The following is an 18,079-nucleotide window of genomic DNA, read 5'->3' on the forward strand; positions in this document are numbered from 1 at the left end:
CCATTTGCACAGTATACGCTTGTGTGAAGAAAAATATCTCAACAGAAAGAGCAATCCAGTTCCAAGCGCGCAGTATAGAAATTCGGCGCAAATTTCAGCGTAAAACTCAGCTTAACGCTGGGCGCAAATCTCTGCGTAAGAACGGCGCTGACAACCAAACATTTCATCTGTGTTTCGTTTCGCCAGAGCGCATGTGTGCATGAGTGGGGGCTTAACTGGGTACAAAAATCTCGTTGCGCATCAGCACCGAGTTGCATTCTGAAGACTGGATAAAAGTAATAAAGGATGAATATGGAATGATATATGGTAATGGTATGGATCGATTTCATATGTGTTCATATTCTTAGGCGGCTGTGTTCGGCTTCTGTTCGGCATCGAGAAGTGCTGCTGTTATTCGTGCACCACACATTGCATTATTGAAGGGGAGGAGAGGCTTTATTTGAAATAAGGATAGGGAAATTTGGAAAGAAACTACTTAATGGGGCTGTTGGTCGCGAACATCATTTGTCGATGAGATACGCGCTTGTTGAGCAGCGTTTCAATTTTTATGAAAATGTTTGAAAACGGTTAGATGGTTGGTATGGCTCAAAAACAAAGATTTTTTTTAGCGAAACATTTAGGAATGTGAATTATATATCATTGAATTATAATTTTCACCTGACAAATGGGGGGAATGTGCAGCTTTCAATGGCAATTACTTTTGATAAAATATGTTAAAGTTTAAATACAATAAATATTTATTGTTAACGGACAAATTACAATTCCATATTAACGAGGGTCGTTCGTAGAGTCCGTGTAAAATCAGAGAGATGGCACTACTGGCACGCATCGAGGTTATGTTTAGTTAGTAGCATCTCTTGGAAGAACTCACACCAAGTTTCAGCCAGATCAATCTGTTTTTTTTTTGTTTTTGGTATTCATTTGAATCGTGGAAGTCGAAACCCGCTAGATATCAAGGTTTCCAAATGATATAACATTTCGGAAAAAATGGCAACACAAGTAACATATGTTCCATGTACTGAACAGAAGAGTTTACGAGTATTCAGGTTGGGCTTCATCCCAGTTTCTACTTCCACTGTTCCCTTGAAATGATTATACTCTCAACTTTCTATGTCTTTCAACGCTATTTTGGAAATTGAATCGTAGGCTAAGGGGTTAAGACAACGATGACGGTGTACGATGCAATTTGCGGAATCGTTCGAGACTCACAGAGGACTTCGACAAGACGATGGACTCTTGTCTCTATGGCGAACACAGTATCCAGAAAGTCGCCAAGGCTGGCGAATGCGATTGACGGGCATATTATTAAGATGCCCGATAGCGGCCCCGTAAGGATGATGTTCGCATCGAATCCGATGTGGACAATGATGAGAGGAACCCAGCAAACGTGGTGGTCCATCCACTTCGTGATAAAGCAGGACTTGAAAAGAATTGGTGTAGCCCGGGTTCAGAAAACTGCAGTTAAGGACCGGATTTATTGCAAACAATGTTGTGGATGAGATCTAATCTCTCTTGCGATGTAAGATGGATGATTTTAAAAACTACGCAGATTCACATCAGCAGCTAGGTGGGATTAGGTGGGATCGAATCAGATCAAGGACACCAGTATGGTAATCGGCATTTCTGCATTTTGTATTGTCCGAATACGATACTTAGGAGCTCAAGGCTCTGAAATATGGGACTGAATTAGACTGAATCTGGTCATTTCAATACATATCTCCTTTTTAAGCAATAAATTCCCTGTTTGCCACAGATGGATTTGCTATGGGTACCGTGATCCGGGGACAAGTTGATCACCAGGGTGACATTGATCAAACGTACTACTCAAAAGGAATTTCAATTTGAGGAGGGATTGATAATTAAATTTAAAACTTTTTTTATATGACATGCGATTATTGAGCATGTCATATAAAACAAGTCTGAAGAATCTATTTGCCAATGATTCCTAACGAATCGCTTATTAAATTACATAAAAAAATATTTCTTTTCTAAATAGTGGAAAAGTTTGTAACAGTTTCGTTCCCATTTCCATGTATGGTAAAGAAACATATTTTCAACACATCAAATTTTTATAGACTTCTAACATATTCATTCACACTTATACAATACTTTACGAGTTGGAACAGTAATTAACCCTTTCCCGTACAACATCGAGTCTCACTCGTGGGTACTTGGATAATATAGGGCGCTAGAACGTTCAGCAGGCTAATGAAATCACTTGATGTGTGACGTATTAAATAATACGGGAAGGGGTTAAATAGTTGTACTATTGAAACAAGTGAGAAAAATCTATTTTACAAAAAATCACCATGAAAGACAACTTTTTTTTCTTAACCAGACAACCCAAATTTCACTCAAGGCACTTCTGCATCTAAAACCACACTGCTCTAAAAGTACCATTATATTAATCAGCTTCAGGAGTAACCGTACTGTTTGTTTACTTTTTCATCCTGCGTTCGGAAAATCCTTGAGTGTTGTTTAAACTAAAGTTATTTTCGTTCTAAATGACTCGAACTCACTAAAAGCAATTGGGTGCAGAAACTGATCTGAACTATTCATCCGAAACAATTTAAAAGGCGATGTCAACATACCAGTTGAAGCTTACGTGAACTCATTTATGTAACCTGGATATGTTCTTGATCAGGTTTTCTAGGGATGTGATTTCTTTATGAGCAGAACCAAATCCCATCATGCAATTATCAACTAAATAAAATTATCACATTGGCGAACATTCCAAGGGTTTTCGGCCACATTAGAATAATGATGACCTGCAAATCTAACATTAACACTAAACCTACCACGAGGGATCAAATTACCCATTTCAAGATTTTAGTTTCTACACTACTTTTCTTAAAACATACATCAAATGTATTTTTCAGTGTTTACCTCTCTCTGGTTATTTTTATTAGAAATATATGTAATCTGTCTCAAATACCGCAACGGGTCATTTGACCAGTGCAAACATTCATATGATATCAGAAAGCTTTGTATGTGCGGTTGTGATACAAAACCTTTGCATTATACATTTTTGCTATTACTTTATATATTTTGTTGTATTTGTGAATGAATAGCGAATGATTAGAATTAAATGTATTGCTGACTATCCAAGCCGAGCTAACAGTAACCATTCCAAGCTACAGTGCTATTGAGCGTGTCTAAAATTGTAATTTCATTATTTTGCAAATAAGTGTTATCCTAAAAACGTCGAAATATACAGGAGAGATACGGTATGTCTCGTTTCTCAACAAAATTATATAAATCGAGTCATTGTTCACTAACTATTCATAAAGGGTCACTTGACCAGCTGTGGTAGGAATAGGTATACATGAAACATCTGTAGGTTTAGTGTTAAATGACGATATGAGAAAGACAGGACAACACTTTTAGGTGGATTAAAGCATAATTTTGTATACTCGAATCCTTGAAATACCATTTAAATGACCGTAGACAAAGAAATCATTGAAGCATATTACTCTGGAAAATCATGAAAAAATTTGATCAATTTAAGCAATGTTTCAAAAATGTTCACCACGTTTTATGATCTTAGTACCAGTACCGGTTTTAACAATGAATATTTACAGCCAAAATGTGCTTTCTGAACCGCAAGGGATATACAGTCTACACTTGATTTAGTTTACCATTCTGTCAGTGGAACAGTTTGTACCTGGCAGTACATAGCCACCACCCCAGGCAATTCGAGTCACACGCCGACAAGGCCGCATTTACCGCTAACGCATGGGAAACTCCCTTCAGTAGTTAAAGCCGTCACCATAGCCATTCAGGACAGGATAACGTCAACGAACAACTGCTGGCAGTATGTCTAGCAGCTACTTTGAAGACATATATCGAATTCCGGATATCTATTTCACTGAATCAAAATTTATAGGAGACGGTCCGGTCGCAAAATAAGCAATTACTGACCATTGTCTTCCTTATTTCTTTTCTAGAGGCTTTAAACTTCAAAATTCATTCGACTCTTAACATACAGATAAGTGCGTTTCGTATACCCAATTCCCCCTTGTCATAAGAATACTCTGGGACAGGCGAAAGTTACTATGTTAGGAACGAGCAAAAACTGATCCCTTGAATTTGATAAGATCCACCATACTATCCACAACAATTAAAACCACTCTGGCACGACAACACAAATAAACCCATAGATAAGGTTATCATTCATCTATACGAAATTTTAAAAACTTTATACGTATTTTCAGTCGTAATGACACATCGACGTGTAATAAATGATATGATGAAATATAATATGTCTGAAATGTTTGAAATCAGATCCACCATGCTACATTTAATTAGGCATTCTCTCACTTTAGGAGGCCCTTCCTAAAGTGAGAGAATGCCTAATTAAATGTCTTCAGAACGCAACTCGGAGCTTCCACTCCTTGTGCACACACGCGCTCAGACGAATGAGCACGCTCCGAAACACAGATGAAATGTTTAGTTGTCAGCGCCGTTCTTACGCAGAGATTTGCGCCCAGTGTTAAGCTGAGTTTTACGCTGAAATTTGCGCCGTGTTTGCGCCGTATTTCTATACTTCGCGCTTGAAACTGGATTGCTCTCTCTGTTGAGATATTTTTCTTCACACAAGCGTATACGGTTCAAGTGGGGGCGCGCTGTTGTTTTTATGCTTTTCTTAGAACGAACGAAAACAAAGCGGGCGCTAGAATTTGATGTGTATGTGGGTGTGTGTGTATAGAATGAGACGCGCATCACACAAGTGTCATGCTTATGAATGCTCTTCGCACCAAGATAGAATACGAGTTTTCTTTGAGCGCGTGCTGATGAAAATTAAACTCCAACGCAGCGCTGCCTTTGTTTTCTGAAGACTGCTGGTCGAGAAATAACGGATTTTCGTTTCATATTTTTTTTTTTTTTAATGTTGGAATTCAGGTTGGTGGGACATTTTGGTGATTAGCCAAGGTATATTCGAAGATGTATTTTAATTGTTTGGATGCAAATACAGTGATTATTTTAAAATGAAACAAAATTACACAAAATAGAAGAAATAGTTATTTGAGACTAGTAATCGTACTTTGAATTGGACCAAAGTATCAAAATGTGAGCCATTATTTTTTTTTTCATTATAACTTTTTAATCTGGTTAATGAAAGAACATTAGATAGATATGTTTACTGATTTCCCGTGAGCAGTTATAAGCAAACATGTATAATTGTTCGTTGTGATCCTTCAACAAACATTCGACCATTTTGGCTCCGTAATTTGAACAGCAGGCGATGTTCTAGTATATGGACCTACATCCTTCTTATATTCCGCATCCAAATCGTTCATAGACAGTATCCATTTACATCACCTCAATTCCCTAACGTCACATACCGTACGCTAACCAACGTTTCCAGTCACACATCTTGGACAATGTCATGAAAATAAACCCATCGACGTGTCGGTTCCGATGGGAATATGGGACTGTATCGCTGGATAAACATGCACATCCACTGACCAAGAGCCCACATATGCCAGTGTCCATAGAGACGTACGACGCTCACAGGTGGAGGAAGAATGTGCCGCTGGCACCTGAATGCTTAGGGGTGTCCCAGTATTATAGCTTCATACCGTCACATAGCATGCATCCGTCACCCTCGTCATTGTCATTCGTCGGTTGAACCTGGGCAGGAACAACCAGTGTGGCATATCATCATCATCATCATCATCGTATGCCATCCCCCCACGCGCAAGTTGTTCTCGTTTCTCGCAACAAACGAATTCATTCTTTTAGGACGATGGACGATCGTAATAAATTATTTGGGATGCGTTTGGTGAGAACACTCTTCGTTGCAGAATTAAAATATTTACTGGTTAATTTCAAAGTCCACTTAACAATGTTCAATCCATTACAGTTTCCTATAAAATACCTGACAAGTTTACAATGAAATGATGAAAGAAAAGAAAATGAAAGAAAATAAAAAAAATAGTTTTTACATGCCACATTTTGCGAAGCATACGATCAATTTTTCCAAAGAAAATATTTAAAAGAATATTCAACCACATTCGACATCCGTACGTTCGATCTACCCGGCAACTGTTACTTTTGATTGTGCTGAACAAATATAATATGCTGTTTTCTAAGAGAACGTAAAATAGGAACTGTAAAGGTGAAGCGACAAAAAAAAATCTCCACCCCTCTTGCAGCTAGCTGGTAGGTGGCAGACCGTCTATATCCTTGACGCGTGCGAGTTGGCTCTGATGCTCGGATCTACACAACAAAGCACAGCTTCCTCTATTCATACAACGTGTGTCGTTTGGCTGCTCACGTGCACTTTAAACGGTTCTCTCAAGCCGTGGAATTCCAGCGTGTCGAGTGCACAGACTTTGCTTACCTGCTGAGTATGTCAAACGGTCGTAAAAATGTGTGATCTACAGTGGTGCTCGCCAGATTCTATGGGACAAGCGAAAGAAGGAATCCACAAGACTATATCATGGAAATGTCCGATGCAATATTTGAATAACTTAACAAAGGATTCAGTGGCGTACCAGCAGCATACGTTTTGAGAGACCAACACCGAAGTTTTTCCGAAACCAAACAGAAGAATACACAATACGCACGAATACCGTCAAGTGGGGATATTTTCTACAACTCTCGTGATTTTTTTTATTTAAAGATATTATAACTACCATATTTTACATGGTTTCAACTTGGATACGTACGTGACATCACGTTCACGATTTTCTTCAACCAAAACACTTTCTACACGTCTTATTTTTGAGTTGTCTCTTATATTCAACTGGGTATTCCATGCTTTCAGATGGCAGCTGGTCAACGATTTCATGGAGATCTAACGATTCGCTTCCACACTTCTTTTATTAATTCTAACAAACAAGATTCTAATGTTATTTAATAACAGCAAAGTTTGCTAACCGTGCTGCCCTTCACGCCTTCAGTGTGACTGGTCCCAGGAGCTTCGTAAGTTGGTCCGCTTGCGTCTGATCCATTGAACAGTCCTGAATCATAACAACGCCATATGTAACCACACCCTTCACAAAACAGATACTAGTGCCAATGTGTTTGCGCTATGCAACATTGATTATCTTCCTATATCTCAACCCTTTCGCGACGGCACGCCACTTTTAATTCATATAAATAATTTATTTCTCTTACAAGGCGTCGTGCACAAATTACGTAACGCGAGAAGGGGGGGGGGCTGAGGATGGTCGAGTTTGCGTTACTCACTGTGTATTAGAGATAGGAAATTGCGTTACGTAGGGGGGGAGGGGGCCCAAATTCTGGATTTTTAGCGTTACGTTATTTGTACACGACGCCCAATAAACTCTGCCGCTACCGCTTCAATCCGTTAGGTGATTTCCGTATCTAGAGGGCATCAGCTGCTGCAAACTAATGAATAACTGCCGTGAATAAGCGACATCAGCCTCTGTGGATCAAAAAGTGGCTGCCGTATGAAGACGGCACCCGTCGCGAAAGGGTTAAGTGGCTATGGTAATAAAGGGTGTGTCACATAAAAATGCATCACGGAAAAACGCTGTAGAAATTCGCCCAGTAGACCGATCCTTTTGGCCAGAAAATGGTCGGGCCCTCGTGCTGCTTCAATAGTGGTAGTAAGCGCTTCTGTAGACACTCCTTAAGGTAAACCTGCCCGTTTACCGTGCCGGTCATCACGAAGGGGGCGCTCCGCTTTCCGCAAGAGCAGATCGCTTGCCACACCATGTACTTTTTGGCAAACTTGGATAGTTTTTGCTTGCGAATATCCTCCGGAACGCTGAATTTGTCCTCTGCGGAGAAGAACAACAGGCCCGGCAGCTGAAGAAAGTCCGCTTTGACGTAGGTTTCATCGTCCATTACCAGGCAATGCGGCTTCGTCAGCATTTCGGTGTACAGCTTCCGGGCTCGCGTCTTCCCCACCATGTTTTGCCTTTCGTCGCGGTTAGGAGCCTTCTGAACCTTGTATGTACGCAGGCCCTCCCGCTGCTTGGTCCGCTGGACGAATGAACTTGAAAAATTCAGCTTATTGGCGACATCCCGGACATTCTCGGATCACGTCTAAACTGCTTAACTACGCGCTTGTGATCTTTTTCACTGATGGAGCATCCATTTTTGCCTTTCTTCACCTACCGGTCGATGGTTAGGTTCTCGAAGTATCGTTTTAGTACTCTGCTGACCGTGGATTGGACGATTCCCAGCATCTTACCGATGTCCCGATGTGACAACTCCGGATTCTCGAAATGAGTGCGCAGGATTAATTCACGACGCTCTTTTTCGTTCGACGACATTTTTCCAAATTTACGAAAAATTGACAGTGAAGCATGGCCAACGTGATCTATACACTCTTATCTGATTATAAGCGAAAGCTGAAGATATAATTCCTATAAATTAAATTTCTACAGCGTTTTTTCCGTGATGCAATTTGATGTGACACACCCTTTATTGCACCAAGGTCAGTAAAAATATTTTCCGTAATCGCTGAAGACATTCAGTCAACGTACCATATTCAGCTTCACAACTGGAAAGTGCTACTGAAGTTTGTTTCCTGAAAATCCCTGTTAATCCACCATCTAGCCTAAATATGTGTTAGATCTGCGATCGGTAACTGTTCCAGTTTAATCAGCATCCAAGAAAGATCCAAGCTGCAGTTGTTCACCACTTCCTGAATGCAATTCGTAGTCCTCTGGGATAAGGTAAAACTTCCTTTCATTCGGTCCAGTCAACATCGGTCATCCAGTGTTTCGAGAATAGATATCGCTACAGATATATCCGGACCTGTATTGACGGGTCTCCTATCCTCCTACTTTTGCTGTAGAAAGCCACTTGATATGGGAACATTCGAAGGTTTACAATTTTGCAGGTTGAATTCCAGAAGAACCTTCGAAATGTATGACTCATACATACATTACTAGCCTCACATGAATGCCCAGGAAAATAAAACTTTTTGTTTCTATGTTGAACCATCACCATCGGAGAGATGTTCTCACTCTGGCAGGCAAAGCTGATGTCGTCAACATAAATGAGCGAGTAGGTTAAACGTCACGTATGAAGACACCGATCCGCACTTGAACGGTGAAAACCAATATCCTTCAGTGCTACATTAAGTCGTTGGTTCCAAACGCGTGCCGCCTTCTTCAAACCGTACAAACTTTCCCTTAAACGGCAAATGGTTGTGGGATCACCAGTATTGAACTCATGCGCGTTGTTTCTTGTACCACTTCGTAAAGCTAGGTTGTCTTTATATACACGTGCCTAATCAACAGCTTGCGCTTACTCGCCAACGTTAGGATGGTTCTGCCCCAAAACTGGGGCGAAAATATAACAATCATATCCAAAACACTGTAAAAAAAGTTGAGGGAACCAGTCTAGCTTTACTCTTTTGGAACACGCGAAACATCTTCGATTTGCTTGTCTTTAATCACCTCTGGAAATTTTACGTCACGGCTTAACACATTTTTTACGATTTTCGCATCTGCCAATCTGTATGCCCTACCTTCAGAACAGTAGCTAACGAACGTCATCTTCACATCCTTGTCGTCAAGTTTCTCCCGCTTTCGTGGAGGTATCCAGACTTAAGCGTTGCGTCCAAAAATCTCCATGTGTTTCAAATTCGGCATCCTGTTAAATCAGATTTCATATAGTGTAGTCCCAATCGCCCTGGACAGAAGTCTGTTCTGGATATACATGACAGTGTTCGTTGGATCAGCCCAGATCCAATATCGAACAAAATCCGATCTCGTTGAGCGACCTCATCCTGTTGTGGGTCGTATCCAGCTCTGCTCGGTTATCTTTATCTACACAGAACTTCAGAATGATTTTTTCCATTATCCACGATACGGAGGAATAACATAAGGTTTTCTACCGAACTGATTCTGGCTGAAGTGGGCATATTCACGAATTTTATTTTCCGCTTCGGATTTAGCTCTGAAAACATAGATCAGTGTATATCGGCAGTGGTCACCAATCTCGGTCATGTTTAGATATGTCTTAATTTTTCATGTTAATCGTGGGGCCATTTTTAAATATTCGATTCATTCGGATAATTGTCTTTCAATATTCGATTAATCGAGCGAATATTTATTTCTTGTAATCAAAATGAACAGACATTTATAATAAAAAAAATGATGTCACTATTTATTAGTTACATTAAATATACTTTCAAAATAAACATGGTGCAGTATAGTGGGTTTTGAAAGAAAAGGTATTTCAGTTTCTTGATAAATGTACCATTTCATGATTTTTGCGGAAGTTTGAAAAAGAACACATTATGAAAACGAGTTGGTACCTATAACTACGAGTTCAAAAGAAGTATATTTATAGAATAATTGACCACTAGTATGGTATATTTTCCTTGGCACTCTGAATTTTAATACTACCACTTTAGTACGGGAGCTTAGACCACCTCCTCCAATTCCGCCTTTAACTCCTGCAGACGTTGAATTCATCTTCCTAGTCTCCTCCCCCACCAGGAAATTATGTTTATACTTCAACCATAAATGGTTTAGCATGTTCGATGATTTTCGACAAAACACCACGGCGATTAAAAAAATTTGCACTGTGCTTTTAAAAAAATGGTTCCCTGTTTCATTAATCGCGATTACTGTGATAATTATTCGATGTTTTCATATTTTGATTTTTCATTATTCGATACAAGATTACTCGATTAACATTGCACATATTCGATTCACTAGGATGAATATCGAGTATATTTTTTCTTTAATACACACTCTCACGTCATACGGATTCCGCACATCTATCCCAGTTGCAAAATCGTTTACCCCGATCTCCGCAATTGCCTCAGGATAGCTGTGTTCGAGTTCACGATATCAAGCATGAATACATTTTCTACTGGGCTTTTCTTGAAGTAAGCTTCCTCGATGCAATATTTCGCCATGTGGGTGGCCAGTTCACTGTTGGACTGTTCCGTTCCACCCTTGACAGTTCAGTCTGGTTGATGAAGTGTTGATGAATTTGATCGACGGAAAGGTTTCGTTGGATACGGTAGGAAGTTTGGGATATGTTAGATAAGATCATTTGAGGGTCGGTAAGAGATCTTTTGGGATTCGTAGTTGGGGATTTCCGTTAAATAGCAGAGATCCATAGAAATGAAGAGATTCGATCTCAGACAAATGTCGGTTCATTGTAGATGATTTATATTTTAGCGCTGGTAGTTGTAGCTTCAGACATCTTTCTTCTTTGCTACGCACCAGCTGCATCTTCGAGAAGCGGGTAACCCATCCTATCCACAGAAACCTTCCCACCGTTCATGTTATCTTCGCTGTATCACATTCGTTATGATGATTTTTGATGCAGCGTCAACGTGCGCAGAGAATGCGAAATTTCTCCATCAGCGCATTGCAGTTCAAAGACGTCATAAGATATATGGAGTATGTGAAAATAACATGTGTGTTATTTTGACTACATTTGGTGCTTGCAGCCATTGGGTGTTGATAGTGTGATTTTCGCAAAATCCGACGTCAACAGCAACAGTTTTACGTAGGTTCAATTCTGCTCCGGCATCCCTCTAGAAGTTAGTAAACTGCCCATTCATTACTTCGATTTGACTTGCCGATGTGACGATCACATTAATTGTATCTACATATGCTACCAGTAGATCGTTTCTGCAGACACGTTCAGGCCAGACCAGGGGATGAAGGTGCAGTACGAAGAGGTGCATTGACAACGGGTCCCCCTGTTGTACCGATCGTAGAATTTCGAACGGACGAGGGAGATGACCATTTATTAAGTGGATCGACTGATAATATACAGTATTAGAGCAATTAAATCGAGGTTAAAGCTGAGCGAACGCATGATCTTGAAATGGAAAGAATATGGTCGAAGACTCACAATACTATCATTCAGAGCGAGAGTGACTTCGAGTTCGAGCATTTCTGCCCATCGCTTAGAACGTGGTGTTCTCTCATCACACAGCTTTGAGGACACGGGAGACCAGTTTGTAAGAGTTGTTAAACAGTGGAATCGAGCGATACCAACCGAGATTGTCTCCGTTTCTCTTCGTGACCACCACGATAATACCCTCCACGAATGCTGCAGGAATATTGCCGTTAAGCGTCTCATTCAGCTATAGGCTCAACTCGCGGTGGATGTCATCAAACATGCGATGGTAGAATTCTCTCGGAATACCATCGCATGCAAGGGACTTTCGTGATGCGCACCAGGTTTTTGCAGTCTGGAATATTGTAACTGGAATATCGACATGGGTTCATCCGCCACATGTGTCTTCGTTTCAAGTCGGATGGCCGGTCAACATTTCTGGTTAATATCAATCGTAAACTTGCTGCAACATACTGTAGAGAAACTGATGTCCTCTGTAGAATTCCTTTAAGGCGTCTCGACACTTCCGTACAACGTTCTCTTCTTTGGGCTTCTTTGAGCATTTTTCTCTACCAAACCTTTGTTTTCAGTTAGGTACATTTTGCACATCTAATCTGTTTTGCCACAGTGAAAACAGGACAGCAACATGACTTTGATATTTTTGGTATAACCATAAATGCTTCCACAATCCCACAATTAGTCTAGGTTTTGAAAAATGTGGTTTGTGGTTTGAACGCAATCATACTAACATTCTTTCCCTTCCCCTGGTGACTATAAGGACGTGGCCGGCCGTGGTCGTTATTGACTATTTAAAGCTCGAATCGCCGAAACTCGGTGTTCTTTGTGCCATTAACGAATGAGCAACGCACCTATCCCACGATGACGCGAAGTCATCAAAAGCCTCACGAAGGACATGGTTTATGTTCATGTTCCAAATTACAACTTTCATTAATCCATAGCTCATAAACTTCAAAAAATGTGTGTTAACGATATGCGTTCTCTTTCTTTGTCGTGGAACAGATCATTTTAATCCAGAAATAACCGCACGGGAGGAACAGATGACACCTCATAACGACATACAAGTTGGATTTTCCAAAAAAGATTAGATTTTTGGTTTAAACCCTGTCAGTAGCAAACATACAATGACTGCAAAGAAAGACAAAGACTACAAGGGACACAAACACGGAAGCGGTGAGTACTTACCACAATTTTCTCAATGTAACGTATATCGAACTCACCGATCTCTTCTTTCAGAAATAAGTGCTACAGCTCTATCGTCAAAGTTAGACGCACACCTGCAGAACGGCAATTCTGCCTCTGGCATAATCACATCTCAGGACCCTCTCAAGCGTACAAATAAACCACTGATGGAGAAGCGAAGGAGGGCTCGAATCAACCAAAGCCTTGCCATTCTCAAAGCATTGATATTGGAATCAACGGTGAAGACAAAGTCTGGCGATGGTCAGACCAAACATTCCAAATTGGAGAAGGCCGACATCCTAGAACTGACTGTTAGGCACTTTCAACGTCATCGAAATCTGGATAACCCGGTCATAGACAAGTACCGAGCGGGCTACACGGATTGTGCTAGGGAAGTCGCCAGATACTTGGCTACTCCGGAACCACCGCCTCTCCCAAGTGTTCCCACACTGACCGATGCTGGTTCGAAAGCTCGTTTGTTACGCCACCTAGATAACTGTATTGCTGAAATCGACACCGAAATTTGCCCTAAAATACTCCCCAATGGGAACGTACCGGATGTGGTGAAGACGGAGTCCCTTTACGATAATCACAATGGACTGAAAAAGGATCTTCTAGATTACAGTGGTCAAGACTCAAACCCATTGGATTTCAGCAAAACAAATCGAGAGATTGGTAGATCACCTTTCTCTTATCGAAGTCCGACAGTGGAACTTGCACTACATACGCCAACACCCAAAATGGTACGCATTTTAATTTTTGTTTGAATAGTTTGTGAATTAATTCAATTTCTGTTCCAATGATTAGCAAGATGAGAATAATAATCGTGGAAATCATCGAGCAAAATCCATACACTCGCCCCAGCCACTTGTTTCACACCACCTCGATGACACAAACCATAGCAATGAGCTAGCTGGCTTATCTCCTCAACCAGGAAGCAGCATTGGTGTCACCAGCTTTTCCAACCATGTATCACTTAACAAGATGATATTGACCCAACAACAAAAACTGATTGACATAACGAGTTTGAAGAACTGTCGAGTAGATTCCACCGTCATTAAACAGGAACCTGGTATGTTGGCAAGTTTTCCCGCCACTTCACCCACAATTGCGTCGCCCACTCCATCGTCGGGAAAAGTTGAAATGGACAAGGATGTTCCAAATGTAAGTGAATAACCACACTAGGTAGCATATAATGAAATAAATAACGGTGTTTTTTTTTCTTTTTTAGCCATCGGAACACATTCCTGCGCCTCCATACCCATCACAAATGCGCATCAACGACAGTCAAATGGCACTGCTACTTCCGGATCACTACATCCAATTGGCGACAGCACTTGGTTTGAACACGCAACCTATCGTAGAGCATCCCAACGCTCACTCCGCGACCGATTTCGAAACACTCATCGAGCAAAATAGGAGACAGGCCGCGCTGCACGAAAAAATGACCTCCGATATTTTGACAAACCTTCATACACTGCCGGAAAATGTTGATGAAAATTACTGGGAGTTGTATAAAAAATCACTCGGCATCCCCGACTCCATCACTAAAATGACTCTGGAGGATGTAAGAGCACTAATGGCTAAATCTGCACCAAAACCTCAAACACCACCGCCGCCAGTTAGTAAGATGGAAGTGGATGATCCAGCAGACGAGATACATCCGGCATCTACCGAAGTCGAAGATGCAGAAAATGAAACATCTAACCATAGTATTAAGAAGGAGCTGAACCCAACAAGTCCAATCGCTTCATCGTCACATGAACAAGCAGAGGACAAACAAGACGAAGAACTGGAGTCTTCTTCACAAGTTCAAGGTAATTACGAGCCCGTGTCCTCCAACGAAGCGTCTTCAAACGAACATCATAATGACGGTTCCAGCGATGACAGCATGTGGCGCCCGTGGTGAAAAAATTATTCATCGTCGTAGAAAAATGTAAATAGATTCCTAATTGTGCAATATTTGAATCGCTAAGTACTAGGCACTATAATCCTAGCTTATCGTGACCCATGATGACCAGTGTGCGCAAAGTAGATGGTTTGCACGCCCAAAAAACCTAGCATCATCCAGGAATATAACCGAACCCCTTGCTATAGACGAGTGCCAATTGGAAATTCTCTCAGATCCTCAAAACACTCCAGCTAAATGTCTTAGACAGCCTACAATAGAGCCATGCTGCGAATAAGTTGGAAATTCCGTGCATATTGCATATAGCCTTCGCTTGTACCATCTAAACTAAAGTGAGCAGTATTACTTAAATGTACTTTTCAACGTGAAAGATGAAATGAAATTTCTCCGATGAACGAAATGGACTCTAGATTAGGAAACATAATTTATGCAAACAGAATGTAAGTAAGAGATACAATGTCCCCATGGAAACATAATTCGTGGGGGCAGTCGAAACCAAAACCATGAATAGAGAAAATCAATTCAAAATTGGTGCAAACGTATATTGTTGTTCAATGTTTCAGATAGTATGATAAATACCGTAAACACGTATAACAAATACACACACACCTTCGCTAAATGCTAAACGGTAGAGTGTAGAAATAAACATTCTCAAAACATTACTGAATCGTTTGTTTTTTTCTATCTCACAATGTGTTCCCTTTCCATCACGTGAATTTTTATTAAATCGATATCCATGAAATGCAGATTCTCATACACAGTATTTCAATTAGCGTATGTATTAAAAAAGGACTGATTTCAGAGATTTTTCATGCGATTATCCTGCCACCTGGTGGTGAATCCACCAATGCATCGCCAACGTAGCAATCCTGTTGTGCAGAAAATAAATTTGACAGCGATATTAGTCGATTTGCAGCAGCCAGGAAAACCGTCAAGCAAATACTCTGGATGCTCAAACGGAAGCCTAGGGTGGCATTCCGCATTTCGTAACGAGTGATTTTTTTGTTTCGAACACTTTTGTCATTATGGATTTTGAAAACTGCTCAATGAAACGAATAAGGCAGTAGTATAATTTCGAGCAAAAATTTGGCATTACGTAACATTGTGTTTTTAGCTCGAAACGAGAACAAATGTCTCGACAAGAAATGGATGATCGAAAAGAAATGGTATGGGAAAGTGCTAGTGAAACGTTGTTTCTAATACAAAACCTTTTTTTTAATCCCATTTGTTTATTTTAGGCGCTGCAACAGAGCCGATTTTTAACGAAGGCGAATGAACTTCAAAGTTTAAAGCCTCTTAAAAACAAAGAAAGAAAGAAATAAATTGTGTACATGTCACATGAATATCATATCTATAATTAGCACATTACAAAGTTGCCATTTTTCGGCGTAAGAGTATTTCCTTCTATACCATTGCATATGGTACATTTACACAGTAGCCATTAGGCGTAATAGTATTCTTTCTGTTCTTCCATTATCCAGTTAGACCACCGAACAGCGGAGACAGTTGATATGATCATTGTTGAGTTATTAATAGAACAGCAGCCCGATGTGTCTTGCAGAGCAGAGCAGTTGTATGGATGAATCGATCTTATTTCGACCGTGAATCGATCTTCATCGCTGGTGATTGTTGCGTGGACGTAGTTTTTCTGTAACAACACAAAGATGGTCAATGACGGCCCTGAGTTTTGAACTCACGATCGATCGCTTACTAAGCGAACGCGCAGCCAATGTGGCTACGGAGACCCCCAATACAAAACCTTACATCAAACAAAATTTTAATTGCTTGACGTCTATTTCTACCTGTGTGAGTATAAATAAAAATTGTAAGGGGTTGTATCTAGGACACGACCGCATATTTTCGACGTAGAACTTTATAGGATATTATGCAATCCACTTGTTTACCACTTCGAATAATATTTTAGAATGCATCGAAATTTTTGTAATAGATTATGTTCTTCGTTACAAATAAATTCGATGAACGTCCTTTTAAGTTTGATATGATGTCTAGGACTACCAAAATATGTGAACGGAAAAATTATCAAACGATCACTGTATTTTACATTTCCCTCTGAAATGATTGCACATCTCATGTTTACGTAGTTCTCGAACCGCGAAAGTTCATTCACCTCTGGTATCTGAAATGACGATTTTCCCAGGCTCAAGATTTTTTTTTTTCATTATTCTATGCCAAGAGTTAAAACTCATGTTCATTTCACGTGGCATTTTTTTTACCGAACCGACTGAATTTCGCCGGAAACGTTGCTCTTTGACCACTGCTGCAACTTCGTATTTTACCCAATTTCATTTTTGGAATAACTGTGTCAGTCTCCTAATATTCAGATGTGACAGCCTTCTTCTGATTTGTATGTTGCTCGTTCCAACAAAGTGCATCCTGATTTGTGATTTGTGCTCTACTTGAATACATTTAAATTTTCCTCTGGAAAAGGCCAAACACTGACTTCATTGTTTACAAGTAAACTACGAACATGTGTCGCAATCGAAACAAACACAACTGATCATCGAGATAGGTAGAGTTTACAGCGGGAAGCACTAGACTATGTGTATCACTTGCTGATGGTGATGGAAAGAATCTCGCCGATCCGGGAAGCCACAAATTGAAGTGGTAACCATCGGATTTAAGCCAGGAAAGTACAGGGTTTTCCAACTTTAAATTCCGAAAATAAATAGAAATAAAACACACTTTGAATTCGAATTTCGATGAAACTTTTATTTCAAATTAATGTTTGGTTTATGCCATTATGTGTGAAATACAACATCATTCAAATGTCCACCTAGGGCTTCCACCTTGATCCGGTACAGGTAATTTTCGATGACTTTTCGGCACATATGGGGCGGTATCTCGGTCATAACTTCACGAATGTTGTCTTTCAAATGTTCAAGAGTTTGCGGAGAGTTGGCATAGACACGGTCTTTCGCATAACCCCACAAAAAAAAGTCTAGCGGGTTCAAATTGCATGATCTGGACGGCCAATTGGCATCACCAAAACGCGGAATTATGCGTCCCTCAAATTTCGTTCGCATGTTCCATGTTATATAGCCATGTTCGGTCGTGTTGTGTGGCACGTGGCGCCGTCCTGCTGAAACCACATGTCATCCGTATCCATATCTTCAATTTGTGGCAAAAAAAATCGGTTAACATGCGGCCATA

The 18,079-nt window shown here is 40.4% G+C and overlaps 1 protein-coding gene across 1 annotated transcript in view; it reads left to right on the top strand.

The window, feature by feature from the left end:
- Window positions 1-15,536, top strand: part of LOC129775262 (uncharacterized) — a 41,233-nt gene extending 25,697 nt beyond the window's left edge. Inside the window, exons 2-5 of the mRNA XM_055779774.1 lie at window positions 12,820-12,990; window positions 13,054-13,742; window positions 13,807-14,163; window positions 14,231-15,536. Of these exons, the coding sequence (XP_055635749.1) occupies window positions 12,942-12,990; window positions 13,054-13,742; window positions 13,807-14,163; window positions 14,231-14,908 (1,773 nt within the window). The 5' untranslated portion in view covers window positions 12,820-12,941 and the 3' untranslated portion in view covers window positions 14,909-15,536. The remainder of the gene's footprint in view (window positions 1-12,819; window positions 12,991-13,053; window positions 13,743-13,806; window positions 14,164-14,230) is intronic.
- The last annotated feature ends 2,543 nt before the right edge of the window (window positions 15,537-18,079 follow it).

This window comes from Toxorhynchites rutilus, chromosome 3 (assembly GCF_029784135.1).
Source record: "Toxorhynchites rutilus septentrionalis strain SRP chromosome 3, ASM2978413v1, whole genome shotgun sequence".
Classification (NCBI taxonomy): domain Eukaryota; kingdom Metazoa; phylum Arthropoda; class Insecta; order Diptera; family Culicidae; genus Toxorhynchites; species Toxorhynchites rutilus.